This window comes from Cheilinus undulatus, linkage group 5 (genome assembly GCF_018320785.1).
Source record: "Cheilinus undulatus linkage group 5, ASM1832078v1, whole genome shotgun sequence".
NCBI lineage: Eukaryota > Metazoa > Chordata > Actinopteri > Labriformes > Labridae > Cheilinus > Cheilinus undulatus.
In genome coordinates, this window is record NC_054869.1 from 1626026 (window position 1) to 1646810 (window position 20785).

At 41.1% G+C, this 20785-nt stretch overlaps 1 protein-coding gene across 1 annotated transcript; it reads left to right on the forward strand.

Annotated features, from left to right (window-relative positions):
* Positions 1–745: 745 nt before the first annotated feature.
* fxn (frataxin) lies at positions 746–20259 on the forward strand. Its single transcript, XM_041788098.1, has 6 exons — positions 746–922; positions 1050–1121; positions 4914–5008; positions 5101–5221; positions 14313–14410; positions 19934–20259. The coding sequence occupies exons 1-6, from the start codon at positions 815–817 to the stop codon at positions 20070–20072; spliced, it is 633 nt and encodes a 210-aa protein (XP_041644032.1). The 5' UTR covers positions 746–814; the 3' UTR covers positions 20073–20259.
* Positions 20260–20785: the final 526 nt, after the last annotated feature.

Here is a 20785-nt window from a genome sequence, read left to right on the forward strand (position 1 = left end):
AATAAGATTGGCTTACATTTTAAGAAGATACTAAGGCACAAATGAATGAGAAAATATATTAGGGGTATCTTTGGTAAAAGTGGTTATGATTCAGGTTAGATGTATGGATATCACACCCTAACTTAAACATGGGCTCCCAGTTGGAATGGGTCCCAGAAATGTCCCCCCTTATGAGCAGCCTTGTCTCCACATGACTGTTCTTGAATGTGCATGACTGTGATCAACCACCTTCAGGTACAGTGGGGGTCCCAGTCTCTGGCACCTTTACGTTGGGGGTCGTGAGCTGAAAAGGTCGAGAACCCCTGCCTTAGAGGGAACATTGCAAAATCTTACTTTCAGGACATACAAGGCTGAAGATTCAGCACTCAAAGAATGTCCTTTTAAGAAGGTTTAATGAGGAGGTGTTAGCTGAAGAAGACAGTGAGCTCTGTTTTTGGTTCATTGTTTTCTAACAGGGCACCAATGAGGAGGTTTTTATAAACAATTCACCCAAGTAAAGGGCCTGCTAGAGGTTTTACTCAAACCTGAGGGAGCAGGTTATATCGCTGAGTCATTGAGATTAAAACAGAGATGTACCTGTCTGTCTCTCCACATGGTGGCAGTGTTGAGATTAAAACAGAGATGTACCTGTCTGTCTCTCCACATGGTGGCAGTGTTGAGATTAAAACAGAGATGTACCTGTCTGTCTCTCCACATGGTGGCAGTGTTGAGCCCTGAACATGATTCCGCTGCTGAACAGCTGACACAGAGGAAGAAGACCCGGCGCTCCAGTGTGGATGAACCTTAGTGGAGTGTAAATAGGCAGACAGCTGTCATGATGCTCTTTAACAAAACTTCATGTCTTCTTTCAAACATCTGCCACATCAGGAATATAAAATCCAACATGGCGGCAGCGCAGAGAAGTAGGAATCTTTATTTTCAGGTAAGTTTAGAAAGCTAGCTGTTACGTAGTTAACCTCTGCTGACTGTTAGCATTGTATGCTAGTTAGCTGACTGTTAGATAATCTGTCATTAACTCTGAAATAACTTTAATTTATTTATTATTTCAGATCAGGAGTCTGTCCCAGCTCACAAAGCTTCACAACCCCGTCCAGAATCCGGTCTGTTACCCTCAGAACAACGTAAGTTTATTAAAATACGGTGAAATATGGAGTTTCAAAGATGTATGTGGTTTTAACAGTTAAAGATGAGATTTTAACCTCGCTATTTTTAAGGGTTTGTGCTAAATTTGACCTGTTATAGTAAGTATAATATACAGAGAGGGGGCAGGGCTTTAATGTAGAGTCTTAGAAAGACATATACAGAGAGGAGATGGGGTAAAACTATTATTAATATTAATAAAATAACTTCTAAACTCTTTGGTCAGAATGAAAACTCGGACACCTGTTTGATTCCACAGTATCATAATGATGCTGTTAGACTCTCTATGTTTGGATATTTATCGTTTTCGTGGCCTCTGTCCACTGTGGGTTTCCACTGGTGGTACCCAGAACTTTAACGTTCCTGTGCACTGAAATCCAAAGTTTGTGTCTTAATCCACCTGATATGTTGGAAGCAGGGCAAAAATCTGAGCCCATGACATCACCAGTCTTGATGGGGAATTAACCCACCCTTTTATAAAAACACATTAGTGATTGATCTCAGCACATCTGTTGTTAGCTGATGTCACTGCCCTCATTAAAGGGGACATATTTCACTCTTTAAGCCAAGTTTATATGGGGCTCAGAGGTCCCCCAAACATGCCTGTGAAGTTTGTTGCTGTAAAACACTCCAGTATTAGATGTTTGCATGTCTAAAAACCCCTCTGTTTCAGCCCTGCTCAGAACCAGCTGTTTTTGTGTCTGTCTGTCTGACTCCGCCCCTGACCACACCCCTCTCAGGAAATGGATATGGCACTCATTTATAGACACGCCCACACCAACCTAGAGCAGATATTACTGCCTTATTTTTTCAGGATTTTGAAGCTTAATTTCATAAACTTGGGGATTTTTGTCATGACTGAAATGTAGCCCAGAACTAGGTGGTTCAGAACTAGGACTGGGCATTTATTCGCAAATTAGATTCAGCCTCAATATGGCCTGCTGCAATTTTCAAATCGCATAATTGTAATATTTCTTTAACTTGAAATGTGTCAAAATATCAGTTTAATAGTTTTTTGCAGCAGCAGCAGCAGCAGCAGCAGAAATTTTATGCACATTATACAAACATTCAATCAGTCACTTTTTTTATGGTTTACAGAAATCCTACTTTTTGTGTTTATTGATGATTTTCTTACTATAAATGAGTGACATAATGATAACACCCTTAAACAAATAGTTAGCTCATTCTGTCTAAAACTGATGAAGCCTAGTATTCCTTCACTAAAGTCAGACCCAGCTGTGATCAGCTGGTAGCCAGCCTCACCTCCTCCACCCCAGCCTCCTCCTTTATAGACTAAAGCTTGACCTCCTCCACCCCAGCCTCCTCCTTTATAGACTAAAGCTTGACCTTCTCCACCCCAGCCTCCTCCTTTATAGACTAAAGCTTGACCTCCTCCACCCCAGCCTCCTCCTTTAGAGCTTAAAGCTTGTTGCAGCCCCATATTCAAATTCATGATACTATGGATTATTTGCTTATGGATATAATTTAATTGTTCTTAATACACATGGTCTTATTTATTGAATTATTTATTGCTTGAATTTGTTGAAAAATATACAAGATCAACCAGAGAATAATCGCATATTGATTCTTATATTTGGGGAAAAAATCGCAATTAGATTATTTTTGCAAATCGTTCAGCCCTAATCAGAACACAGTTGTCTGTCATTCAACAAACCCAAAATACAGATGTTTTTCAGAATTTTTTAGAGACTTTAATGTAAGAGTGTTTCTTCCAACTGTTTATTTTAAATAAGTTATAATGGCTTTTCTCTCCATAGGGGACTTTGTAAGGAGAATGAGGGGTCACTACAGGTGGAGTTTAGTAGATGATATACACCATGGCTGCTGGTGTAAGGATTAACTCAGATGTAAATTAGCTCAAGCTACAAATGCTGTAGCATGTTGCAATGGTTTACTTGCTTCATACTTGTCTCTATACAAATAAAAATTAAACAAATAAACAAATAAATGTAGCTAAGATGGCAAGAAAGTGTTAAAATTAGGGATGGGAACAATTAATCGATGATCGATTAATTGGTTGTTGAGAATTTAATCGATCTGATGTTGGCATATTATAAAGAGACTAAACACGTCTTTCTCTGCACTAACAATAAAACAATATCTACCTTCATTACGTTGTGAGTGGGTTTTGTTTTTGTTTGTTTTTCTTTTAAGGGGCCCGCTCTCTGTTATGTGATGGGCTATTGACTTTGGATTCCTTCAAACTTTATTTTGTAAAAAAAATGGCAGCCAACTAAGGCTATTGTTTGTTGTGGTTGTTTTGGGGTTTGAATAGTTTTTTGAGATGCTTGCATATTTTTTTGCGCATCCCCACAATAGGTAATACAATAGACCATGCCTTGTTCATGTTTGAGCCTAGGCTTTTGAAGGGTGAAAATGAATAAATCATTGAGAAACACACTCATTAGTTACCTGTTTTTGTTATATAGGGAAATGTTATACATATATATATATTTGTATATATATATATATATATATATATATGCCCATGTATGTATGTTTTTATATGTACATAATGATTAATCAATTAATTGATCGTTAACATTATAGATGCTCGAGTTGGTTTCTTCCAAATGCCCATCCCCAGTTAGAGTGTGATGGCATTTCTTCACTGAAAGAGGAGCAAAGAGCCACTGAAAACTTTTCTTGGTGGAAGCCAAAGATCTATTTACCCTTCAGACCGGCCTCAGCATGAGTTTATCCACCAGCAGGCTCCACTGTTCATAAACTAGAACAGCACTAGCTGAGCTCAGGTAACTGCTGGAGCCGCACGTGCCTCCTACCTCAGTTTGGCTTGTTGCTCTGATTGGCCCGCAATGAATGTGACAGAACCTGATCCAATCACTGTCCAAGAATTTTTTGAAAGCACTTTTTATCTGAAGTTTCCCAGATTAATGTGAATTATGTCCATGCAACTGTTAAATGAAACAGTCTACCTGGTGTGTCAAGTTACGTTTTCCTCTCTTTAAGAAAAAATAACCAGGAAATCTGGAAAATGCACAGATGTACTGGCATTTTCAGCAGAGAGGAGTGACACTGGTGAATGCGTAGCTGGTCCACAAGTTCAACTGTGTTCAGTAGAAAGCACTGTGACAGAAAACAGCTGAGGGGGATGTTGGCAACCTTTGGAAAAGTAGGTAGAACTGGTGAAGAACCCTCCCTCCTCACCAGTCAGCTGGGGCAAGCAGCAAGACTAAACCCGATCAAGCACAGTGGAGTTTGGGGAGTCATTCAGCAGAATGAAGCTGATGACAAAGGGTATTAATCCAGCGTCCAGGTACTCTTTGACTAATCAGTGGGCGGCAGTCTCTCCACCAAATTTAAGCGTTGGCTCAGCTCATTTAGAACATCGTCAGAGGGATACCTCATGAAGTGTTTGGTACCAGCTCCATACCTAGAGGATGTTTTTAACCCAGTAGAGTGGAGATGAAGAGAGCAGGTACTGTAGTGGTAAAGCATTATAAATGACACAAAGGTCACATTGTTACTGAATCATTCAGTAATCCTTCAGAGATACAGCACAGATAGAGACTGTATTGTTTTAAAACAAGTATTTTTAAAGAGTATAAATGATCAACCCTGACAGTCTAATGCTAGATACGTTTTTCTGTTTTCTGTTATATTTAAAGCACATTTAAGTATAGAAATAAGGGATAAACTGTTTAGCATTTTTACAAGTATTTTTTCGAAAAATGCCAGTGTCCTAGTTTACAGTTTCTAGATCTACTGTCTGATCTGTGTTTTTGTGTCAGTGCTTGTGTCAGAGCAGAGTGGATGGCCTTCACTGGAGGAACAACATCCACCTAACAGCACCGAGGCTGGAGAAACCCACACCTGTGCAGATCAGGTAACATATGCTGGCTGTTTTTCCCAGGCAGCGTCACCAGAAAGATACTAAATGTTTAAAGGAATATGTTACTTTGTGTGTCTGTCTGTAAGGGAGCTGTCAGAGGCAGCTTATGAGAAGCTGGCTGATGAAACCCTGGATGCTCTGGCGGATTATTTTGAAGACCTGACAGACGAATCTTTCACTGGAGCAGACTACGACGTCATCTTTTCTGTAAGTCCCTTTGTTTACTTTCAGTTGATTCCATTTCTGGCTCAACTTGTCACAGCCCTACTCATTTTTGTTCATTTTCAATGATGGATCAGACCCAGTACTTTTTAGTGGCATCTCCTCTGGAGAGATGCAGAGGTCAGCTTAGCATTTTCACTTTAGGCACGCCTGTGTTATATTGTACCTGACCCTGAACCTAAGCCCCTGGTGGTCTACTTATACCTACACAGTAGGTGGAGGGATGTGCATTCATCCATTCTAGACATATAAGATTTAAAAAGACAGGCAGGCATGCTCACACTCACACCTTTGGCCACTTTAGAGTCACCAGGTAACCTAGCGAGCATGTCTTTGGTGGTGGGATTAAGCCAGAGTACCCCAAGAACCCACCCATGCACGGGGAGAGCATGCAAACTCTGCACATAAAGACCCTGACCAGGAAGCAAACCAGGAACCTTATTGCCATGAGGAGCACTAACCCCTGCACCACCGTGCAGCCCAGTGCACATACACTGCTGTCAGGAACTATTTTTCCCCTTCCTGATTTTTTTCTTTTTTTTTTTTTTTTTTTTGCACACTTGTTACACTTAAATTCTCAGATCATCAAAGTAATGTAAATATAAGACAAAGATAACCTGATCAAATACAAGTCAGTTTTAAATGATGATTTCATTTATTAAAGGAAAAACAGATGTCCAAACCTACCTGGCCCTATGGGAAAAAGTCATTGTCCCCCAGATAAATCACGAGTTAACTGTGATTAACCACAGTTTTTGGAAAACTAAATGAGATTTGAGTATCCACACCTAGACCCATTAAATCCAGAAACCCTTTAAATAGAACCGGTCCGACAAAGTGAAGTAAGCTACTGGGCAAGGGCTGGTGCGTTTTTCTTCGGGAGGGGGCTGCAATAAAATCCAATTTTGATATGTTATGTATGTGAGGTACATCAAAAGATGTTACTACACTGAGAGTTAAGTTTTACTAATATGACTTTTTACCTCCACCAAGGAGGTCATGTGATCAGCAGGATTTGTTAGTTTGTTCGTTAGTGCGTTAGTTTTGTTAGCAACATAACTCAAAAAGTTATAGACGGATTTTGATGAAATTTTCAGGAAATGTCAGAAATGGCATAAGGAAGAACTGATTAGATTTTGGGAGTGATCCGGATCACTGTCTTGATCCAGGAATTTTTTAAAGGATTCTGTACTATTGGGAGATAGGGCTACTGGCGGAGGTCTGCGCTCTCAGAGTACTTTTTTCTAGTTTACATCTGCATTTGTTTGGTTGGTGAACAAATATTAAAATAAGACGGCAATAATAAGTGTCATCAGCAGCCACAAGTAGTAACTCTTATCACAGTCAACTTACATTTTTTAACTTATCACACATTATCAACTCAATACATGACAGAATTATGTTAAAGAGCTGATTGAATGTTTATTTTAAATAGAAACATTTATAAAAGGCATAAGGTGACAGTAGTCACTGCTTCAATAGTGACTGGATGAGTAAAAAAAAAAACATTTACCAGACCTGAATGCAGCAAAAATGCTTAAACCCACAAAACTATTATTTATTGATTTATTTACTTACTTCTGAATATTAGTCACAGCTTTGTTGCTTCATCCTGATATCTGGCCAGTCAGGTCCACGTTCTTTAAATCTAAGTTTCTCTTTCAATGTTCTCCTCTCTAAACGCCTTTTTCTTAAACACTCCAAGTGTTTCTTAAACACTTGCAATCTTCTGTCTTCCTAGCATCTCTTGATGAGCTAAACAACGAACGCAGGCGCAATTTCTGGCTGAAAGCCAGAGATGTACCGCCACGGTGCCTGACTTCCTCAGTGTCTCAAATCATGAAGCCCATCTCTCTGCTGCCACCTGTTGGCATCTGGCAAGTGGTTAGTGGTAATCCCTTCGAGGGCGCACTCATGTAGCTCCCACAGTGCTCCTATTTCTGGTATGAATGTGCATGCAAATGTGCATGCGCAGCTTATAATGGAGGTCTATGGAAGGCTGTTTGGAGGAAATGAGTGAACAGGAAGTAAAGGCACTTTCTTAGAACGCAAATGTTTAAAAAAAGGTATTCAATAAACTTAAGATCTGTCCTCTCTTTGTGGGGAGTCATTGGGGGGCAGTGCCCTAGCGCCCCCTGTTGATCAGCTGCCACTGCTGCTGGGACTTCAGCCAACCACACTGAGAGCCATTACCCACAAATGGAGAAAACTGTGAAAAGTGCTGAACCTTCCCAGGAGTGGCTGGCCTACCAAAATGACTCCAAGAGAACATGGATGACTCATCCAGGAGGTCCCAGAAGAACCCAGAACCACATCTAAAGACCTGCAGGCCTCACTGACTCAGTTAAGGTCAGAGTTCATGATTCAACAATCAAAAAAGAGACTGGGCAACAATGGCATCATGGGAGAGTTCTAAGGCCAAAACCACTGCTGACAAAAAGAACACAAAGGCTAAAAACATCCTAATGATCCCCAAGACTTCTGGAAAATATTCTGAGGACTGACCAGACAGAAGAGGAACTTTCGAGAAGGTGTGAGTCCCATTCATCTGGAGTAGAACTAACACAGCATTTCATCAGAAGAACATCAGACTAACAGTCAGACATGGTAGTGGTGTGATGGTCTGGACCAGGACCTGGATCACCATAAATTCTGCTCTCTAGCAGAAAATCCTGAAGGAGAATGTCCGACCATTAGTTCATGACCTCAGGCTCAAGCACACTTGGGTTGTGGAGCAGGACAGTGATCCCAAACACACCAGCAAGTCCACCTCTGAATGGACTAAAGACTACATGAGGGTTCTGGAGTGGTCTAGTCAAAGTCTGGACTTAGATCTGACTGAGATGCTGTGGCATGACCTTAAACAGGCCGTTCATGCTTTCCAGCTTTCCAGTGTGGCTGAATGAAAACTATTCTGTAGAGAGGAGTGGGGCAAAAGGATTTTGTGAAATGTCTATGGAGGATTTGAATTTGACTTCTGGAAACCGGGCCTCTGACACTTTTAAGCTCTGTAGTAGACAGTTTGGAATCTATCCCATGTTTCCGTTTAGGTTTGAAAAACAGGAAACAGCAGGAGGAGATGAAGAAGTGTTTGTGAATTATTGCATTAAGATGTACTCTGTGACACTCTGCAGTGTGAAGGACTGAGGCTGGATCTGATTTAGCCAGCCCAGTCATTGCTCTGTCTGTGTGTGCTTTATGGTCCCATATGTCACTGCAGACGCTCGAAAAAAGGGGGTCATCTGCCAAGATCAGAACACCGGCCAATCAGTCAGAGCAAGCAGAGACAACCTCTGTCCCACCACCATGATTAAAACACACAAACACACACGACCGCACACACAGCTCTATTAATCTACTTCTCACGCAGCGCTGACAGGAAAGAGGAGGAAGACGTTACAGGAGGGGAGAGGGGGGCACTGAGTCAGCGACATGAGGTCCAATCAACACCAGGATCATCAGGATATCAGACTGCCAAATTCAAAACAGCTCCAGTGGCAATCTAAATATATAGATATCAGCCAAAACACACGGCCTTGGCACCCATGAACGGGTTCGTTTTTGGTTTTAATAATAATTACAGGTGAACTCCTGCTTACGGTCTAAAGCAGTGAACGCACTCAACATGGGGCTCTGGAGCCACATGTTGCTCTTTTGAAATTATTTGTGGCTCTTTTATGTCTTAATTCTAAAAATTATTCCCCCAGAAAATCTTTAAAAGGGAACCTTTTGCCATTTTCACATTTTTTGCCACTTTTTGCCCATTTAGGCTACCTTCTGCCATTAAATACCACTTATTTCCTATTTTTTTGCCCGTTTTTGCCACCCTTGATTGCTTTTTGCCTATTTTAGTCACTTTTCACTCATTTTTTGCCACTTAATTGCCACTTTTGGACCATTTGTTGCCACCTGTAACTAATTTTTTTGTCATTTCTCGCCCATTTTTGCAACTTTCTGACCTTTATTCCACTTTCTCTCCCTATTTTTGCCCCTTTCACCCATCTTTGCTGCTTTTTGACCATTTTTGCCACCTTATTATTATTGCTACTTCAAGCTGTTTTTGCCACTTTTCAACACTTAGATTGTGGCTCTTGCAAAAATATTTTTCAACAGTTCGGCTCTTTGGTTGAGCAGGGTTGAGTAACACTGCTCTCAAGTGAAATGCTCTTGTGCAAACCAAAAATAGAGGTGACAAAATCAGCTTCTATCTATTATTTCTTTTAGCTTGTTAGCAGTCACATGGTCCTGATTGGATGTGACAGGGGTCAGGGAGAGAACAAACACAGTAATGACTCACTGTGAATAGGGCTGGGTATCGCCACTGATTGCCTGAATCGATTCGATTTTGATTTGCAAGGTCCCAATTGATTAAAAAAATTCAATAAATTCAGTTTGCTGTCAATTTGATATTTATTCATGTTGATTTATTTTAGCAAAAATATCCTATGTTGCTTCAACTTTAAAGAAATTGTCAGAGAACTCTATTTGAAATAGTACAAAAGAGGTTCCAACAAGGCACATAATCCAAAAAATATCAGGGTTTGCATTAAAAAATGACCCCAAAACTAGTAATATTTAAATTACTATTTTACCTCCATGTTGCCCATCCCAGAAATGGCCTTTATTTAAAGTTCAATCTTTGGATTATATGAATCGATATTGTATTTTAAATAAAAAGAATCGATCTGAATTGGAGAATCAATATTGTGAACTCAGTCCTGACTGTGAATGTAGTAAATAGATAGTTAGATAGGCATTTATTGTCATTGCCTTGTTAAAAAGTAGAGCCCGACCGATATGAGATTTTCGGGGCCGATGCTGATACCGATATTGGGGGCTAAAAAAAAGCCGATATCTGATATATTGGCTGACATCCAGTATATTGGCCGATAACTGATATATCGGCCAATATATGAAATAAGAACATTGATACACACAGGATATATATTGTACATGAACACAAATGTGGACATGTAAATAACCAGTTGCATTTATCTTTGTTGATTTCACAAAGATGCAACAAAGACTGCGTTAAAATGCTGTATAATAGTCTTACATTTTGGCTGTGGACCATATTAGACAGGAAAACAATAAATGGAGAGCCATATTTACATCGTTGTGGCAATTATGCACATAGAATATGTTTACATTGTGTTTCTTGATAACCCTGAGGAAGGCCACAAGCTTAAATGTGCCTGTTTTATAAAACTGTTCTTTAAAGATCTATTAGTGAAACTTTCTGTCTCCACACTGGTAGAATATGTCACAGGAAAGATAAACACGTATGAATGCTTTTCTGGTTTGTGCTTTTCAAAGTAAAAGCCCGGTTTAGCATTTCTATAGAGAAACTCCGTTCACTTTTACAGAATGCTTTTATTTTGAAAAGTTCTCGAAACACTTCCTCTGTACACTGAAGCAAGTCGCTTTTATAAGGGGGGTTTATTGAGATAAAACTTATGAAGAAGGACAGGGCTTTGAGAGCAGGGAAATGTGGCTGACAGGCAGAAAACACACACCCTGTGTGTGTTTGCCACACCGGCAGGAAACAGAGCTGACACGCGCGGCACACGCAAGTAGCAAAACAAGCTGATTGAGTCCGACTGCAGCAGGGATTGGGCTGCATGTGAGTGCTCAGGGACGGGGACGGCTGCACCCGTTACTCAGTGAGAAGAGCAACCATGATACGCACTTTCACGTCAGTGTCTCCAAAACTCTCCAGTAACACCAGAAGAAGTTGCTAGATTTGTTGCTAGTCGCTTTTTTGAAAAAGAGTCGCTAGAGGGGTCTGAAAACTCACTAAATATAGCGACAAATTCGCTAAGTTGGCAACACTGAGTGAGGGAGAGCTGCTGCTGCACTCTGTGTGTGAGGGGGAGGGGACAGGCTGAGCTCCGCACACACACAGAGCGACACACACAGAGCGACAGGAGCAAAAAAAAAGAGAGACAAAATCCCCGCGCAGCAAAAAAATTAATCGGCTTCATATTGGCCAATGTTGATCAACCTGTGAAATGCTATAATCGGCTCGATTAATCGGCCTGCCGATAAATCGGTCGAGCTCTAGTAAAAACACAGTGAAATAACATTTGGCAGTCTCCTCTGTAGCAGCAAACACAGTGGTCCAAGCGGTGGTTAGAAATCTGCAGCCTCACATCATCCATCCTGCTGGTGAGGGAGCAGGCATCCAGGAGAAAGAAGCTTGGTATGACAGGTTTGAGTGGGGCCGCTCTTAGACTAGCCCGCAGCCCAGCTTATTTGACCCGCTTCCACCTTCTCGCACAACGCCGTCTCTGCCTCCTCCCTACCTGGCTGTCGATGTCGTGCTGCTCCACCTCCTCCTTTCAGTTTCCGAGTCTCTGTCAGGAAAGATATAAACTCTGTGGGCACGCTGTCAGTTCTGGTGTAAGTGTAGGGCTTTGTCTTGCTGCAAGTGATGGAGCGCCGGGCCGCTGCGTTACTGGCAGTTGTTGTTAGCTTTTAAGCTAGCCAGGAGTTATAGTTGAGACTGAGGTCTTCTTTTCACCTTTTTGGGGTTTTTCTTGATGGAAATTTCTGGTTCTCTCTCTCAAAGGTGTCCTGGACCATCCATCTTCATTGTTATCATAGGTTTCAACATATGTTGTCAACTTAATTGTGAAAAACACTACAAGCCCAAGATATAACTCAAGAGTGCATCTTTCTTGCTGCAAACTGCTCTGGTTGCCCGGCAACCTATAAAGTTAGTCTGTTAAAGCTCTAGGTGGCGCTGCACGCTGCAGTTATCAGATCATTTCTACATCCATCAGCTATGACCCCTACCCTTCATAAAAAAGTGATTTTTACCACAGGTGAACTGGTCTACCTAGAGAGGAGGGGATCCAGATCACTGCAGACCTCTTAGCTTACATAATAATTAGAGGTTTGTACTGCTTTCAAAATAACTTGATATTAAAAAAATTAAAGCTTTTCCTTTTTAGAAAATAAAGGTGCTTCTCTAAAGGTCTGTAGTGTTGTCAACCTAAAGGCCTTTCAGCAGACATTTTTCTAAGTACCACTGTTCAATAATTGATGCTTTTTATGCAATCATGTAATCTCGCAGTCTGAAATGAAATTGTGATTGTAATCAGATTACTCCTGCAGCACTGATGTAAACATAAACACTGGACTGAAACAAACACATGCACCCAGCATGCACTAACCCTGAGAGGCCAGCAGGGAGCAGCATGGTACGTGTGATGGACTGAAGGCTTTCATGACCTCAGAAATCATTTCATCCTGGGACTCAGGATTTCTTGTGTGCAGCTTCCTTTTAATTTCAGACAACTTCTGTGTTTCTGTTACTTAGATCAAAATGTTTAATCCAGCACCCTGAGCCATGGCATAGTTTTTTCCAGCCAATCAGAAGATAAACACCTAGGAAATAGAAGAATATCTCAGATTTGATATGTTAATCATGAAATTTGATATGATAGCAGTGAATAAAACTGTATCACATCTGTTTGCTACAAAAGCCACAAAAATGGAGGACCTAGACCTCTAGTATGGAGCACAGCAGGTTAATTCCTTCACAGTACATACAACAGCATAATATTGCTGTGTTTTCAGTGTTTGGGTGCAGTTAAGACAGCATGTAGGTGTTTGCTAGCAGTTTTTGATGGACAAATTCCTCTCCTACCCATTTTCGATTTAAAGTTTATTTAGGGGCCCTGCCTCATAGCCTTTTTTGGTCAGGTGGTTCCTGACTTAGTGAAATTACCTGGAAAATTTTGAGTGTTGGCCAATGGTACCTGAGGCAAAAAAACAGAACAAAAGTGGCAAAGTTGGACAAATGTGGCAACAAGAAGTGGCAAAAATGGGCAAAGAAAAGGGATATTTAATGGCAAAAGGTAGCTTAAATGGGTGAAAAGTGGCAGAAAAAAGGCAAAAATAAGATAAAAGTGAAAAAATGGGGAAGAAATAGGAAACAAGTGGTATTCAACGGCAGAAGTTAGCTTCAATGGGCAAAACGTGGTGAAAGAAGTTGCAAAAAGGGACAAAAAATAGGAAAAAAGAGGTATTTATTGGCAAAAGGTAGCTTAAATTGGCCTAAAAGTGGCAAAAAATGTTGTAAAAGGGCAAAAAAAAGTTTTCCTTTTAAAGGTTTTCTGGGGGAATAATATTTAAAATTAAGACATAAAAGAGCCACAACAAATCACCAAAGAGCCACATGTGGCTCCAGAGCCACGCGTTGAGTGTCACTGATCTGAATAAGGAAAGTAGCTTCTTCCATTTATTATCACCGTTCATACTGTCGCAGTGGGCTGGAGCCAATCCGAGCTGTTATTGGGTGAGAGGCGGGGTCACAACCCAGACTGGCCTCTGGTCAATCACAGAGCTTGCACTCACACCTACGGGCAATTCAGAGTCCCCAGTTAAACTGACCAGCATGTTGTTGGACAGTGGGAGGAAGCCAGTGTACCTTGAGAGAACCCACACTTGCATGGGGAGAACATGCCAACACCACACAGAGAGGCACGGACCAAGATTCAAGCCAGGAACCTTCATGATGTGAGCGCTAAGTCGTTCACTGCCGTGCTGCGTAAAAGAAGCCTCCATGCTTCCCGTATTATCTCCTCTGGACCATCCTTTTCTAAAGGAGAGAAGGAAATATTACCCACAGTTCATTGTGTCAACTTCATTCAAAGTCATGCATCTATGGATTCTCTACATTTTGGTGGATGTACCTTATTATATGATCTCTTACTGTCTGCATGTGCCGGGCTATTATCGTCGCCATGTGTACGTCACGTTGTTGTGTCTGCTGTTCCAGGATAAATATGTTCATCTCTCTCTCTCACACAAACTGAAGCGGCGTGCTCAGATGGGTCTCAGCTGGTCGGCTCCGTCCTCAGACAGGAGCGTGACATGCCGTCTGGCCTGATGCCTCCCTGATCCGTCTAAAAACACACAACCATGCACACATCCCGGTGTAGGTGTGAGGTCATGTGCGGGTCAGGAAGAGGATTTGTGTGATTTATTTAATCTGGTGTGTAAAGTTTGTTTAATTTTCTGTGGACTAATCTGTCTATTAAAGTGTGTTTCTGTGTGTTGTGTGCAGAGTGGTGTTTTGACGGTGAAGGTGGGCGGAGACCACGGTACCTACGTCATCAACAAACAGACTCCAAACAAACAGATCTGGCTGTCCTCTCCCACCAGGTAATGCTGCACACCTGAACATCTTTTTCACATTGTCTTCTACACCTGTGATTCTAAACCCTCAGCTCCAGAGCTGGCTGCATGTGGCTTTTTTGGTACCAGTCATGGCTCCTCTCAGTCCTACTGAAAAACATAAACCTGGTGGGATAAAAAAACAGCTCAATTCAAGACCATTGACCAGCTAGAAGTGTTGTGACTTTGCAAACAAGACGTTTTTTACCGGTTAAATGGTTAAATTTGTTTATCAAATTAGCCCGCGTGAGATTTACAAGTCAGTTAAAGTAATCACCAATCATTTTTTTATAAACACAAGCTTGAAATCCCAGACTTTAATGCTCTTTTAAACTGTGATGGACCTCCCACCACTAGAGGCCGCTGTAGCTTCAGTTAATGGCTGCTGCCTTCCTGTCAGAGCTTTCCCCTGGCACTTCAACGGATATGAATATGAGAAGCTCAGCGTTAGCTTAGCAGTTACCATGTAGTAGGAACAGCCCAGTCAGACAGTTTTTAAGTCATAAATGGAAATAAAGTGTTATGTCGGCTGTCAAGGGTTGAATTCACGTATAACTACTCAGCCGACATGAAAAGGCCACACATCAAAGCATGATATTATTCTGCAAAGAGGAAAAAAGGCTGGTGGGGCTAGCTGCTAATGTTAGCCACGCTGTAGAGAGTATATTGTCAATCAAGTCTAACCAGTACACCACAATATTTATCAGCTAAATATGATCTCATTGTGTCTTTTAAAAGCATTTTATGGCAAAACAAGGGAGAAAAGCTGTTAAAAATGGACTGCTAGTAGGGCTAAATGATTTGGGAGAATAATCTAATTGGAACTGTGATTTTACATGTGATTATTCCTTAAGTTCCTTAAATTGTGTTTTTTTTACCAACAAACATAAGCAATAAATCATTCGATATAAAAAACCAACACAAAATTAGATAAAACTAAAGCTGAACAATTTTGAACAATATCTAACTGTGATGATTTTGACTCATGTTGCAATTTGTATAGGAACTGATGTATTGAAGGGAGTTATGATTTTTATGTCATTCTCATATTTCATAAGAAAAACATTGCAAAAAGTAGGATGTTAGTAGACTATTCTAATAAACTGCCTGTAGATGATTGCATGATTTGTGATGCTTAACACCTCTGCCGCTAAACAACACTGTAAACTGGTATTTTGACACAAATTTCAGGTTAAAGAAATATTACACCTTCTGTGATTTGAAAATTGCAGCGGGACATATTGCGATTTAATCTAATTTTCGATGAATTTCCCCGCCCTAACCGCTAGTCTCTTATATATATCCTTTTATAAGCTGCAGACAGCATGTAGGGACACTAAGAGTCAGAGAGCCACAGACATGATGTTTGGGCTGTTGTAAGAATCAGAGTTCTGATATCAGGCCGCCACTGAAGACTGATCGTTGATGCTGAGTAAACGAACACATACCTTGATATCAAGATGACCTAAAGTGTAAACAGGTCAGGAAAGAGCCACGATTCTCATGGCTCAGATGGAGGCTAAATAAAGCCAAGATTTTTTTCCTAGCTGAGTTCAGCAGATCACATCACATCAGCTGGTGGGGGGGGGGTGTCTTTGATGTGTGCCACTTCGTCTACATAACTAGTCTAGTCCAGATGAATCCCAGTCCACCTCTGTGTGCAGTCTGAGCTATCAGATATCAAACTGTCTGAGTACTCAGCATGAAAGATTACCACTCAGTCTCTGAATGACCTAAACAGATAGAAATCCAGTTAAACGGGGCCTTTGCTCACATGTTCACAGATGTCTGTCTCCTCTGACCCGCTGTGGTTCTGGGACATCGTGACAGACATTTTAACAGACAGTGATTGGTTTGACAGGAAAAGGAGTCTTCACCTTTGTTTGAACTCGGCTCTTTTACTTTATCCTAACAACCTTCATTCAAACATGCCGCTTTAAGCACTCAACGATAAGAAAAGAAGATTTTAAAGACAAGATAACATTAAAAAGTAAAAAAATCGGTCATTATTAACTTAACTAGGGATTAAAGCTATGTGTAATCCTTTTCTTTATGAACAGCGTTCTGCTTACAGTCCTAAAAAAACAACATGTCTGGGGTCATCTTGCAGTGGCAGCAGGAAAGCAAGCAAGGAGATATATAAACCCTCGAGCACAGGGGTGTCAAAGGCCCGGGGGCCAAATCTGGCCCGTGGAACAGTTAAATCCGGCCCGTGGAACAGTTAAATCCGGCCCGTGGAACAGTGAAATCCGGCCCGTGGAACAGTTAAATCCGGCCCCCAAGATTATATCGTTTCTGCTTTAACTGGCCCATCAGTCTGAGGTCTGCAGATTTCCTCCAGAATAAAACTGTAAAGTTATCCTTGATGATTTAAGATATCCTTGTTAAGTCATACAATCTGAAAAATTGAGGAGTAACAAACTTTTGGTTTTAATTTTTTTTCCTACTTTACGCATTTCAACTCATAATTTTGACTTCTTTTATAATATTTTGAACTTTTAGATTCATAATATTAAATTTTAAGTCATATTTTGACCTTTTAAACTAATTATTTTGTATTTTATCTCATATTTTCAACTCCTGACTTTGACTTCATAATCTCATGGTTTGACCTTTTAGACTCGTAATTTAAAAATTTTAATTATATTTTGACTTTTAATTCCATGATTTTGAGCCTTTAAACTACTTATCTTTTTATTTCTTTTTTATTTCAAATAAGTTATCATAAATGCTAAGTTTTTTCATATTTTATTACTGGTGAAATGAGGTTGACAGTTTATGCTTAAAAGGTGACCCTGTTGGGCCCTCAGGTTAGACTTGAATCCATAATCTGGCCCTTGCTGTGATTGAGTTTGACACCCCTGCTCTAGCAAGTTCTCCGGGATCTCCTTCCAATTGAATACACATGGAAGACCTCTCACAGGGAGAAGTCCAGGAGGCGTTAGGGATGCACTGATCCACCTTTTCTGGTCCTGATACCGATTCCGATACCTGGGCTTTGGGTATCAACCGATACCGATAGTGATCTGATACCAGTGTTAAAAGAATAACCTGCATGCCCTACTGTAACATAAGACTGGTAATTGTTTTGGGTAAAAGGCAAAAAATGAGTACATATAGATTACTGAAGTTGAAATTTAGTGAAACTATAAAGTGTTTAAATTTTTACCAGCAGTTTGGTCAAAACAATTCTTCAGAACTTACAGAAATTACTATTCAATTGTAAACTTTTATACCCTGTAGACTGGTAATGCAGCAAAAACCAAAGAAAGTGCATCAGATGTAACATTCCAGTACAAACCTGTATTACACAAGTGTTCTTAACCACATACTGTAAACAAAGTGACAATTCTGTGAGAAAATAGTGCAAACAACCTTGTAAAAAAGGCTTAGAGCTGGTTGCCTGGATCGGCACCACGGATCGGCCCTTTCCCACCGATACCCGATCCAGCTTTGAGGGGCTGGATCAGGCCGATACCGGATACCAGGATCGGTATCGGTGCATCCCTAGGAGGCATCCTATCAGATACCTGCTGCTTCTCTTGATGCGAAAGGAGCAGCAGGTAGACTTCCAGCTCCCTCTGAATGTCTGAAGTCCTCCCCCTAACTCTGGGCCTGAGCCCAGACACCCTCGTGAATCTCATTTAGATCAGTTATAGCCATGATCTCATTCTGTTGGTCATTACCCAAAGTTCCCACTGAAACCTCACTTTAAACACGGTGATTTGCCCATTTATCACATGGATATCAACTATGGAAATACAACAGATAAAAGCATATGTCCACAGATTTCCCAGTGTGAGTACGTCCTAAAAGTTGCTCTGCATCTCTCCAACTCGGCACAGCTGATGCTGTATGTACTCTCTGTCAGGATGGATGGATCAGAGTGATTTTGAAGGAGTGGCAGATCCACAGGTTTATCCTCACTGCTTATATTTACTGCAGTATGAAACTATGTGCCGCATTTTACAACTTTATGCTGTGAATACAAATAGAATGCCACAGACTGGGTGTGCAAGGTTTGCAGTGTGATCTTGGTCCGACATAAGCTTCTTGACCAAACGATCGACCATTCGAATGGAAGCTGTCAGCCCTAGTTTTGATATATTTGATATTTGATTGTATTTTGATAATAAGAAATGAAAATCCAAAATTCAAAAGTTGTGACATTTTTTAGTAAACTAAATAACATTTATTTATATTCGTATGTAAAAGGTACCTATCCCTACCCATAGGGGAGGGCTGGAACAAAGATGGTCCGGTTATTGAGAGCCTTACCTTCCTCTTCACTCAGCTCCTTCTTCACAACAACAGGCTGGTACAACATCTTCACTACTGCTGATGCTGCACCAAACACTGCTGTTAACCTCATACTCCATTTTACCCTCACTCATAAACAAGACCCCAAGATCCCTAAAGTCCTTCACCCAAGGCAGAGACTCACTCTCCACCTGGAGGATGGTCTCAGACTTGGAGGTGCTGACCCTCATCCTGGAGGTCCCTGGCTTAAGAACCCAACAGAACCACATCATCTGCAAAAGAAGAAGAAATCCTCAGGTCACCACACAGGAAACCCTCCTCCCAGCAATTTTATGCCTCTTCAAAACTTGTAGACTGGATGAGAAAACTCCCATGAGCCCCCAAAAAGCCCTGCAAGGATAAGGAGTTGTTCCACTGTCCTATAACCGGGACAGAATCCACATCCTGTATCCAAGGATCGACTGCAGGCTGGAGCCTCTTTTCCAACATCCTAGGGTAGACTTCCCCCAGGAGGCTGAGAAGGGTGATAATTGGAGCATACCCTTCCTATGTTCTGATTTTCTTTTATATTGAGTGCTAACATTTCTGAAAATACCAATTTGGTTTCCATTGACAAAGTCTGACTAATCATCCTGGAAAATAAGAAGAAGAAACAACCAAGTTTAAGATAAATTTATGTATTTAACCTTTAAAGCCCTTCCTCTTTCACAACATGAAAACAAAGAATTCTTTCTGTTCACCGTGTTTGTTTGTTTGTTGGTCATGTGACTAGACAATCAGACTGTCTGGGACTGTTTTTCTTAATACTGTATGAACCGGCCTAAGGGAATAAAAGCATAATACCAAAAGCTTGACTTACATAACCTTTAGAGGGATAAGAAGCGCGTTAAGATGCTCAAAGAAATGATGTAACAGTGAACAGAGAAATGAACACAGACACCGTCTGGACAGTTCCTTCACACAAACCTTAATATGTCTCATGAAAGACACAACAAGTGGATTTCAGGACCAAAACTGAAAATAAACTAGTATTTTGTACTTGTGTATTTCAGTGTTGTGTGTGAGTTTGTGTCATTGTGATTCTTATGTTTCTTGTGTTTTTAGCCCATCTGCAAAGGAAATTTCCCTAAAGGGACAGTATAGTTAAAGTTTCCCACAAGGATTTTGACAATTTAGTTTAATTTTGTTTTAGTTGACTCTAATAACCCTGTTGTATTTTATATATCATGTTTCTGTTTTCTGCTCCCTCAGTGGACCGAAGCGTTATGATTGGACTGGCGAGCGTTGGGTTTATACACACGATGGCATGGGCCTCCACCAGCTGCTCTCTGAGGAGTTTTCACTCATCTTTAAAAGAAACATGGACCTCTCAGTGCTGCCGTACTCCTGAGGCAAACACGTCTGATGAGATGCAGAACTGCTCTACACATCATCTGTGACAGCCAAGACCACCAGAGACCATGTCAGACCACCAGAGACCATGTCAGACCACCAGAGACCATGTCAGACCACCAGAGACCATGTCAGACCACCAATAGGCCACGTCAGTACACCAATAGACCATGTCAGACCACCATTAGACCACGTCAGTACACCAATAGACCATGTCAGACCACCATTAGACCATGTCAGTACACCAATAGACCATGTCAGACCACCAATAGACCACGTCAGACCACCAATAGACCACGTCAGACCACCAATAGACCATGTCAGACCACCAATAGACCACGTCAGACCACCAGTACACCACTGTCAGATCACGATAGACCATGTCGGACCACCAGGAGACCACGTCAGACCTCGATAGACCATGTCAGACCACGAAAGACCATGTCAGACCATGAAAGACCACGACAGACCATCAGAGACCATGTCAGCCCACCAGTAGACCATGTCAGACCATGATAGACAAAGACAGACCACCAATAGACCACGTCAGACCACCAATAGACCACGTCAGACCATTATAGACTGCGTCAGACCAATAGACCACATTAGACCACAAGTAGACCTTGTCAGACCACCAATAGACCACATCAGACCACGAGTAGACCTTGTCAGACCACCAATAGACCACGTCAGACAATGTCAGACCACCAT

What these genes read in the sequence shown, in the direction of transcription:
- fxn (XM_041788098.1), top strand. Translation starts at nt 815, where the DNA reads ATGATGCTCTTTAACAAAACTTCATGTCTTCTTTCAAACATCTGCCAC. An exon ending in GTAGGAATCTTTATTTTCAG is followed by an intron (nt 923 to 1,049) that starts GTAAGTTTAGAA and finishes TTATTATTTCAG; the next exon opens with ATCAGGAGTCTGTCCCAGCT. An exon ending in CCCACACCTGTGCAGATCAG is followed by an intron (nt 5,009 to 5,100) that starts GTAACATATGCT and finishes TCTGTCTGTAAG; the next exon opens with GGAGCTGTCAGAGGCAGCTT.